Source organism: Alligator sinensis, unplaced genomic scaffold (assembly GCF_000455745.1).
Source record: "Alligator sinensis unplaced genomic scaffold, ASM45574v1 scaffold1642_1, whole genome shotgun sequence".
NCBI classification, from domain to species: domain Eukaryota; kingdom Metazoa; phylum Chordata; order Crocodylia; family Alligatoridae; genus Alligator; species Alligator sinensis.
The window spans coordinates 67,932-78,268 of NW_005842914.1; the positions used below are offsets into that span (position 1 = coordinate 67,932).

Genomic DNA, 10,337 nt, shown 5'->3' on the forward strand with positions numbered 1-10,337 from the left:
TGCAACTTGTTCTTGTGCCCTCTAGAAGAGCTGCTGGTTTCCTTGGCTGCACTTCCTGACACTGCCATCATCACAAAGCAGCTTGGGAATCCTCCCGACTGCCAGGGGAGACAAAGAAGAGATGCACACAGCGGCTGATACACAGAACAGAAGAGAGGCCAAGAGCAAGCAGCAGACACTGCCACACAGTTACGTATTTATTTTGCACTTCAATGCACTTTTCAACATATAAAAACATTCAACAATTGCCAGCACAGATGGTAGAGAGGCAGCACGAGTGCACATACACGCATGTAACATGGCACAGAGAGCATGCCAAAGTCACGCTGGTGCTTAGCACTTCCCTACAATATCTTGCCCTGAGGCCAGGCTCCCGCTACGTCTTCTTGTCCTGAAGGAGGAGCGGGCACCGCGGGCCCAAATCATGGGGTCCCAGGCCCACGAGGGAATGAATCCCACCCGTCTCATGACGGAGAAGGTGACTTCTCTGTTCCTCCTTGGTGTCTAGTAAAGCTCTCCTGGTATCTTCACCTCTCAGGTACCGCAATGGCTAATCTTCCCTGACTGTATACGTCACCTGAGTTAAGGGGATGAGAACGAGGCTCTTTCAGGGGAGGGTTATTCTTGTCCCAAGGGCTTGGTGCATTTCTTGCTTTTCCTCCTGATCGCTCAGAGCGTCTGCCATCCACCTAGGCAGGAGAAACAGCTTGTCTTGACCTCATGGATGCTTCCTTCTGAGTAGAAGTCCACAGCGAGAAATGCCCAAACCTCAAATGCACTTTGAGTCAGATGCTACCACCTAGTGGCAAGTCCGTTGTCACCGCTGCCTCCAAAGCCTCCGAAACACCCAGGCAACCAAAGAAACACTTCACCTCCCCGCGGGGCTTTTCCTCTCGGAGGCCAGTAACCTAGTCTCCATACGTGATCGGCACTTCTTTGTCATACCCACCTGCAAAGCCCTAGAGCCATTAGAAAATATATGTAAACCATGTTATATATCGAGTACATAACATGTGCGTGCACAAAATATTACAGATGAGACACACACACAGAAACACTTTTCTTTTTTTAACTAAAAAAAAAAAAAAGGTAAGCTCAGATTTCCACCTGAGAGAAACCGCCATCCCCCAGAGTCAACAGGCAGTTCAGTCCCAAGGCTTGGGTTTCTAAGATACCTTTGTCATTGTTTTAAAATAGGTTCAAAAGGGTTTCCACCTCAAACCATCCTCAGGAGACAGAAGCCTGTTGAAAGCAAAGGATCAAGCTCCTGCGCAGGGGAGAAGGTGGGTCTGAACAGCTTTCACACTTTGGGATGCACTGGACTTTTGCAGGGCAATGATAATCTGAGGTGCTTTCTCCAGCTGAAACTTCCTTTTTTTGGGTTGAAGATACTGTCTGAGGAGTCCCCCAGGCCTGGCTTTGCAGCATGCCAGGGCTGTGCTAACTGGCAGAGATCAGGCACCTATGGAAACAAAGACAAATTATAAAACAAGTTATATAAAGCAAAGCTCAGCAGTGCAATCATCAGTGTTTTAGAATAATTCCCATTTCCCCCCTAAACATAGGGGCAGCAGAGCACTGGTCACAATTCGAGAACAACTTGCTTTTTCCTCCTGAGGGGAGATCAAGGGGCCAGAGAGCATCCAAGAGACTGCTTCTTAGCCAGGCATGCTACACTGCATTTCCCCTGCCCCTCACCCAGTCTTCTTCAGTGCACAGATGATGGAGGGGAAGGGAAAATACAATGCACTGTCCAAATTCCCCAGGGATGATGCCCTTGGGGTGGGCTGCAAGTGGTGAACAATACAGAGGGGGAAGCAATATTGTCATCCACTGGCACCTAGGCACACACTGCTTGGACTACCACTGACCTGGCGGGTGGTTAAAAGGCCAGAAAGGTCTCAAATCAAAGTTGAAAGGATATTGGGAGCTCATTTATTTCTTCTTTTCCTATATCTAAGCATCCTTATTCATTAAGGTGGAAGGTCAATTAGGCTCACATCTCCCCATTTATACTGATCAGGGGTCGGGGTGACATTCTGGGACTGGGATGGTCCCGCAGACTTCTTGCAGTCGCTCTGTCTTGCTGTCGCATAGAGGCAAGCAGATCAGTGGGCCACCATTAGCAAGTCACGATCTGAATGACAAGGGAAACATGTCTCTTGGATGGGAAGGGATATTTTTAAAGGGCATTTGTGAGCATTTTCCTGGCTCTCTTCCTCCCGGGCAGTAGAACCTACTCAGGAAGTACAGCGAGAATCTGTCTGCTCCAGCCAGGGCTCCCGTTTCTGGTTTCCTACACCAAAGGGGCTGGGATAATTTTAACGTGGCCCCCAAACCCTGCAGAGTGGCTTAGGAGAGCAAACCACAACTCAACCAGGCTCCTGTCTGAAGCCCCGGTTTTCTCATTTTAAGAGAGAACAACGTGAACTGATCGAACCTCTTAAGACAGAACAGCTGCAAAAACACAGGCACAAAGGAGCAGCACATCAGCACATACAGACTGACATTAGGGTTTAATACACAGATAATACGAGTTTAATTCCAGGAGAGAGAGCATGTAACACTGCCATGCTGCGGCGTTGGAGACGTGGCTACAGGAGGAAGGGTGGAAGCAAATTAGTGGGATAGGGGAGAGTCCTTCTTTAATGCCCTCCCTTTGAGCAATTGCACGTTCTCTTCTGTTCTAGGGAGTGGGTCTTCAGGATAACGTCCTGGCCCAACCGTTTCCAGCCTGGGTTTGACTTGCAGTGCATAGTATTAGCATCCCATTGCATGTGTAGCAATGCATGGGGGATGGCAGAACAACCTCACCACCTTAACGAGGAAGCGCAAGGGTCAGAGAAAGACAACGCTTTCCTGCTGCTGGCCACAGTATTGGCAGAATGGGGCCGGGGTGTCAGTGCGTGTGTAAGTCAACTGGGCGTATGCATGTCCCGCGGACACTTGCTTCCTTTGGCAGTGCACTGGACCCAATCTCCGATGGCTTTTCCAGCACCTATATTTATGGTCATAAAGCAGCTACCTTCAGGCCTGTGTTCTGCGGGATGAGACTACAACGATCACCACCTACGTGAATGTGCTTTGTGCAACAGCGGATTGCAGAGTTTCTGCTTTTTACGTCAGAAAACAACTATGAATCCGGTGCAAGGCATCGTAAAAAGCTCCGTTGCAAACACGCAGGGGTGCTGGCCTATACCTTTCACTTGGACTGATGTTGGGGCACGTGCTAACACTAATTCCGGATTGAAGTAACTCCTCCATTCCCCGTCTCGCTTCTTTGCCTCATCTTTTATCCCCCCGCCCCCCCGACATTCTTAGTCACAGAATTAGACAGTTAATCCATGTTAAAGGTGTCTTTGAGAGGCTCTTACCTTCATTCAGATGAGCTTTGATGACCTCATCAGGGCATTTTCTGCAAGTTCTTTGGCTGTTCCTGAACCAAAAATGACTTTTTCTCTGATTAGAAGGACGTAACGGTGAAACCAAACTTAGCTGGAGACAGGAACTTGGGCAGCCACAAGCCAACGCTAAAAGGCAGGATCTCTTGGGAGGTAAACTGGCTTCAAGATCAATTTATGATAGGGGTTCCAAAGAGCCTCGAGAGATGGCTGAGCTATTGCCAAAAAAACCCAACCCCTCTGAGCAGCAAACTCTTTGGAAGGTGCGTTCCCCCATGGGGCTTAATGAAAAACAAAATCAGAAAGGAAACTTTCACCCAGGATTGTCTGATGTCTTGCTGAATGCACAGCTGCTCAGCATTAGCAAACAGGAGGGCTATTTTAGAGATCTGGTTCGTGCTACAGAAGGTTTCTGCCAGGGCCCAGTCTGTGACAAAAGCCAGTGCATGGACAAGACTTCAGTGTTGGCTCCGAGCAGTAGCATTGCAAACTCTGCCTGCATTGAGATCAAGTGTTGCCCCGAGACTTGTCGAATGAAAGAGGATGAGGACCTGGGTAGGATAGTGGCCTCAGAAATGGGAGGGGAGATGGGAGTGTGGCACTGGTTACCAGCACTAGTTTTGGGGGCTTCAGGGATTTGCCGAACAAAAAGTCAGTACGAGTTTTCAAATGCCATTGCCCAGCACTGGGCAGTCAGCTGTTCTAGACTCGGATTTATACTGCTTTCTGTCTCCTGTGTGCCCCTCTGCACTGCAACTGCACCTCGAGCGACTTCTCCGCAGGCGGCGTGTGATCCCCGTCAAGTCTCTTACCGAAAACGTGGGGCCGATGCGGAAACTCAGCTCAGCACCTTCCCTTCACGAAGAATTTATGTTGCCTACTTGAGATCACATTTCTGGTTCCATGTCCAAAGTAATACAACAAGGAAGCTTGACAGATAGGCAAGCAAAACAGAGACAGACAGATATAAACACACGCCGGAATTGACTTCTTAATTAAAAGCATATCATTTGGGGAATTGGATTAGACTTGAATTTCCTTCCCTGCCTTGGCTGGAAGCTCCTCTTATTACCACAGCAGGAAAGGTAGTCTGTCTGAACAGCCCCTTCTGGAACCGTTCGCACGTATGAATGATATACTCTGCTTTTATAACTAGAGTATGCTCAACTGAGGTTTTCTATGTACCCCGTCAGGGGCCAGCACCTCCCCAAACTTTCTCAGAATTAGGCAGGTGATTAGGATTAATGCTTTACCCTAAGAGCTGTGATAGCACAATTACGTTCCTTAGTCTTAGGAAAACCAACCCAGCTCTGAAATCAAGAGGCTTTCCCCAGCCTCCCTTAAAAATTGTTAAACACCATTTGTGCTTAAAGTATTTTTCTGTCAAAGGGAACTGAAAGAGGGTCTACTTATGAGCTGCTTCGAATCTTACTGTTGCACTTGGGCTAATGTCTAAAGCAGAACAAGAAGCTGTTTCCCTTGCCCTGCTCCAAGCATCTGTGATATCGTTAACAGCAGCAGAGACTCTGAATCTGAGTCCTGGCTGGTGAGATGATTTTCATCCTCTTCTTCTAAGTCAAGATATACTCGCTGGTAGCTTTTCACTCTGCACAGCCTGGGGACCCTGATACTGAACTTGGATCTTAACACACACACACTTTTATTCTTTTAGCAAGCACTTCTGCCCATCTAAGCCAGGAGTTGTGATTCACTCTACCTGACCCCTTACCAGTTGCACTCTATTCATAGTCTCCCAGCTTATGTATGGACCCTGCAGACAGCAAGCAGTAAAAACACACAGGCAGCACAAGCTTTGCCATTTGTCCCCGGAAAGGAACGGCCAGCGGCTGCCACATTCATCTTCTACGGGCTTACCGGGTGAGAATGAGCAAGCAGGTCCAGAGAAGCACAGAAAACCTGGCACGTTTCAGGTAAGTGGTGCCACTGTTTCTGTCGCTTAGATGTGCAGCTCTCTTCACACTGCTCAATAGAAAATTAAGGCTCTGGAGCTCTGATCTGGCTGTGTCACTGAGCTAGAAATATACTGCATGACCCTGCTCCTCTTTAGAGGGGCACAGCCCCTTCTCGATGCATCTGTTTCCCATGCCTCTAGACAACACGGTTCATGTTGTGCAAAGGCCCTGATATAGAGTCCCCTCCATTGACTCCAACTCCGCTTAACTCAGAGCTGTCCCGTATTCCTGTATTGGTAAAGCAGCTCTTTCCACCAAAAGAGCACAACATACATTTCTCACACGGCCTGTGACATCTCTCTTATGAATATTGTTTGAAGCTTGTGTGTTGGGTAAAGTCTTGGGTAAAGCGCTGTCTCGCTGCAAGACAAAATGACGCCTGCATGAAACGTTAACACTGACTGAGGGACCAAACTTGGACCGCTTGGCTGAGCTAGAGACACGGGGATCTCCCAAGAGGGACAGGCTGCCTCAAGTGAAGATTGCCTAAAATTCACACTGATCATTCAGTCAGCACATACCACATTCGCAGAGCCACTGAAGGAGTCCCCATTTTAGCCTAAAATGGTGCAACCTCTCTTCTCAGCACCAAAAAAAGCAATGAATTTTCAGAGAACCCTATCAAATATGTTCAGCTACTTCGCTGCCTGTACACGACAGTGTTAAGATTAGACCCATCCACACTAAGTGCTACACTGGGCAAATCCTAGAGCTGCCTGTCGTGTCGACTACAGCCTGCACCCAAGGCCCTATTAGCAAAGCTGGACAGGACCTAAGAAAGACAAAACCAGACACATCTCAGAATAAAAGACGACAAAACCTGCTAGAGGGATTGAAAACAGACAGCATGCATGTCCAGGCCAAAGTATGGTTAGAGGCAAAGCGCTGTCTACATGCACATTTGCAGTCACGGAGATGAAGGACCTGATCCCTGCGAGTGACCAACCTGCTGCTGCCCTTCACGTCGTCCAGCTCCTTCTGCAGCCTGGCACTCTTCTCCTCTTCCTCCTGGAGCTTCCTCTTCACCACACGCAGCTCCTGCTGGGCCTCGCACTTGATGTCATTGGCCACCACCACCGCAGTCTGCAGATCGGCTTGAAAACGCCTCCACTCCTCTGCATCCTCCTAAATATGGCACATACACCGAAGTTGAGCATCAGGGTGGATGGACCCACTGGAGTTGGGTGCATTACATGTGACTGATTCCTTCATCAGTAATCACTCATGAAGGCTGTGAAAAGGCCTCAGAACAGTCCTAAGCCTGTTTTAGATGCTTGGCACTCGATAAAGGTGTGACGGGATGGCCAAGACGGGAAGTGAGGGGGAGCAGAGCGCATCTGTTTTACATCAACAGCTACATAGCACCGGGGATTACAAAGTGGGGAAAGCACCACCAGGCCTCTGGACCTTTTAAGACAGTGGCTGCAAATGAAAGGGCCACCCGTGCTACTCCTCAACTCCTTCAAACACTCCCTTACTTGCTCCCCCTTTTGGGGACAAGATGTGCACACACAGGAACCAGGCGATGCTGGCAATTCTGGACCCTGGTACAGACATATTTATGGGCACTAGCATTTTTTTTTATGGGAATGTAGTACTTTATGAATATATTTATTCCAGGAGTTGCTTCTGGAGATTAAGGGCCATGTCAGCACGCAGATCTCCTACTGACGCCGGAGGCTGTGTGCACATGGGCTTTTTCGGAGCACAGACACAAAGCCACGTTATCTTTAGGTCTGCAGCGAACTTTAGCAGGCTTACTCTATCACCAACTGCAAAGGGGCTTTGCTTGCCACGATGGTCAGTGATCTCTTATTGAAGAACTCTTGTGTTATTATCTTCTGCGTGTGAAAGGCAATATGCCAAGTGATAACGATTATTCTTACTTGTTTGTAAAGGAATGCTTTTGAGATGCCAAAGTAATAGGTCGATTCCTTGGTGCTGGCACAGGCGCCTGTACCTGGCAGTGCCAGACCCGGTCAGATACGAACTTGGGTGCGTTATTCTGTGCTTGACAGAGGGCGATGGCATCTGATAAGAGCCTGCCACCTCTTAACAAGCATACTGACAGAAGCTGTGCAGCCAAATGGTAACAAAGCGACTAGACCAGTCTCTACCGTGTTTTCCCCCTTTAGCCAAAGAATGGGTCAAACTCAGCTGGAACCGAACAGGAGAGTGAAAATGGGGTGGACAGGTGTGTTTAGGTGTTTTGATAGCCTGCAAATGAGTCCCTTGAAGCAGCATGCGGTGCCTCTGGCAAAGCTAGCCTTCCAGGGAAACCGCAGCCGGTGCCTTCACTCGGTTGAGGAGCATGAGCCTCACCTTCATCTGTTTGGTCAGAGCCTTCAGCTGCTTCTCCTGATCCAGCTTTTGATCTTCCAGTTTCATCACTTTACCTGGGAATAGTCCGGAGGGAAAATACGATGAGTGGGATGATCACAGAATTATAGACAATGATGGAGCAATCATTGATCACAGGATCATAGACAACGGAAGAGACCTCAGGAGGTCACATCCAGTCAAACCCCCTGCTCCAACCAGGACCAGCCCCAACTCCACCATCCCAGCCAAGGCTTTGCCTAGGACAGCCTAGGAAAAGGGCGAAGCGGCATTCTAGGTTACGTTTGCAGTAACAGAACCGGAGTATTAAACTGAATAAAACTCGCTGTGTCCAGCTGTTAAGTATACCAGGGACAGGATCAACAGTGAATTGGAAATGAATGGCCAGCTCCTGGACATCGTTCGAGACACGGGAATTACTAGGAACAAATGCACGGTATGTATCCACTGGGTACTTTCAGTCTTCCATAAAGCACTGCAAGAAGCAAAGGGTTTTTGGGGACCTCTTTTACTGAACCGACCGTATACAGTTTGAAACAGGTAATAAGTGATGTTGCCAAAAAACCCTTGCTTATCGCCCGTTTCCCGGCCCATCAACCCAGCAACACTGCAGCCGTATAAGACTGGCAGGAGAAACAGGCTCAGGCCACCGGGTGGCACTTTCCCATTCCCGCGCCTTGAAAATTAATAATAGCCGCTAACTAATAAGTGCTTTTCATCAGTAAGTCTCACAAATGCTCTACAAAGGAGGTCAGCATGCCCAGTTTCAAATCCAGCATCTGGGGCTGGGTGATCCTCCTTTCAGCTGGAGGTTACCGACATGAAAATCCCCCAACTCAGTTATTCCTGCAGGCTGTGTCTGAGCCCTTCCCCCTGGACACATTTGCCTGAGCTCCGCGTCTGCTCCACCTACTCTCCAGGTCGTTGATGAGCTGGTTGTTGTGTAGCTTGATGGCACGGTGCTGCTCCACCTGGTCCTCCAAATCAAAGATGGTCTCCTTCAGGTTCTTGATCTCGGCATCGTACTCCAAGGTTTTCTCTTGCAGCTTCTGGCTGGTTCTGGTGAGCTGCTCGGCCTGCCGGTCACACAGCTCCTTCAGCTGACTGTACTCTGTCTCCATCTGGAAGGAATGAAAGCAAGCTGCAAAGCCCACCCTTGTTTCTTAAATGAAATCACTCTGCACCACGGCAGACGCGGCCTGCTAGAGCAACGCTCTCTCCTGAAAGCTGCAAACCCACAACCCCACCGATGAATCGCACATTAGGAGAGTGGTGGAGAAAAACTGGAGCCTAAAAGAAAGCTGTTTTATGCAGATTAACATTTCCCTGCTGCCACTCTAGATCATCAAAATGGATCTCTATGTGGAGTTACTGAAGGGGTGAATGCACACAGTCCTGTGGGCTGCCCCTAGGCACGGGCGTCAAGAGCACGCATCCATGGACCGTGCAAGTGAGAGACTCTCGCCACGTGGAAAAGTGGATTATGCAAAAGCAAGGCAGTGAGCAGCGTGGGCAGGGCCTGGCTGCAGAAAAGCCGTCAGGAGCCTGTGGTCTTGTTTGGGTGGCACAAAGGTGCAGCAACACGAAACAACCTAACTCCACGGGAGGGAATCAGTGGTTTCAAAACCCAGCGATAAAAGTTTAGGGCTGAGTCCAAGCACTGGACAGGTTTTACATTTATTCTTCATACAGATCAGCCCCAGTGAGACGTCCAAAGCCCCCAGGAGCCTCCCCACTTGCTGTGGTCACCTATGCAGGCTGAACGGACATCTGGACTTCCTAAATCACCCCGGGCGGGAGGTGCTTTTTGGCACCGCTCTCTTCCTCTGCAACTAGCCAACTCTATGGTTGTTCCCACGATGCCCCCCCCAGCCAGGAACGGCCATAGATGCCGTTTGCTGCTCTCCCGACAGTGCAGGATGTTAATCGCTATCGCGCATTGTAGTTATGCTTGCTCGGTGACAACCCGCCGAGCAGCTACGTTCTCAACACCTGGGTCCAGATAATGGCACCATTGATGACAGCAGACTGCCGGGGGCTGCGAGCACAGGGAAAGCTATGAGCAAGGAGGAGAAAACTCATGAAAAGAGGCAGCGGCATGCTGTCTTGGATGCAGCGATATCAGCAAGTGAAACTAGTCAGCCCGTAAGTAAGACAAATGTCATTTAAGAAGCAAGCAACCGATCAAGCCAACGAGTCCGTTCTCCTGCCAGACAGGATTTAGGCCTCAAATAACTCCAACCAGAAGCCTGTAGGTTTGCCAGTGTGCTATGCGATACTTCCTCCCATGAATTTAATTAAGATGCTAGGCGACTGGCACATTCTTACTTTTACAAAACATCTCGTTTTGGGCTTGACCCTGCACCATGAAGTCAATTGACTCAAAGGCATCCGGCCATTTCGTTCTCATGCGTAGTGACATTTGTGGGATCTGCAGTCAGGGAATTCATGATTTGAGAAACCAGCTGTCTCCACCAGTTATCCCGAACTTAACACTTGTCCTTCACTAGCCCTCAGCAGTCGGGTTTGCCTTGATTACAGAGCTGGGTTAAATAGCAAAAACATTTTCAGATATGTTTCTTCAACGAAACATTTAATTCACTTTGAGCTTTTGCTCTTTCCC

The 10,337-nt window shown here is 49.0% G+C and overlaps 1 protein-coding gene across 9 annotated transcripts in view; it reads right to left on the bottom strand.

Annotated features, from left to right (window-relative positions):
• SPECC1 (sperm antigen with calponin homology and coiled-coil domains 1) overlaps window positions 1-10,337 on the bottom strand; it is a 115,056-nt gene that overhangs the window by 51,650 nt on the left and 53,069 nt on the right. For 3 of the 9 annotated variants that reach the window (XM_025192336.1, XM_025192337.1, XM_025192339.1), the window contains 3 exons: window positions 8,628-8,835; window positions 7,697-7,770; window positions 6,321-6,499 (listed from right to left, as the gene is read on the bottom strand). In XM_025192336.1, the coding sequence (XP_025048121.1) occupies window positions 6,321-6,499; window positions 7,697-7,770; window positions 8,628-8,835 (461 nt within the window). Of the gene's footprint in view, window positions 1-26; window positions 1,463-1,871; window positions 2,138-3,374; window positions 4,331-6,320; window positions 6,500-7,696; window positions 7,771-8,627; window positions 8,836-10,337 lie in introns of those variants that run through there. The other 6 variants (XR_003091876.1, XR_003091877.1, XR_003091874.1 and 3 more) reach the window with 6 other exon arrangements.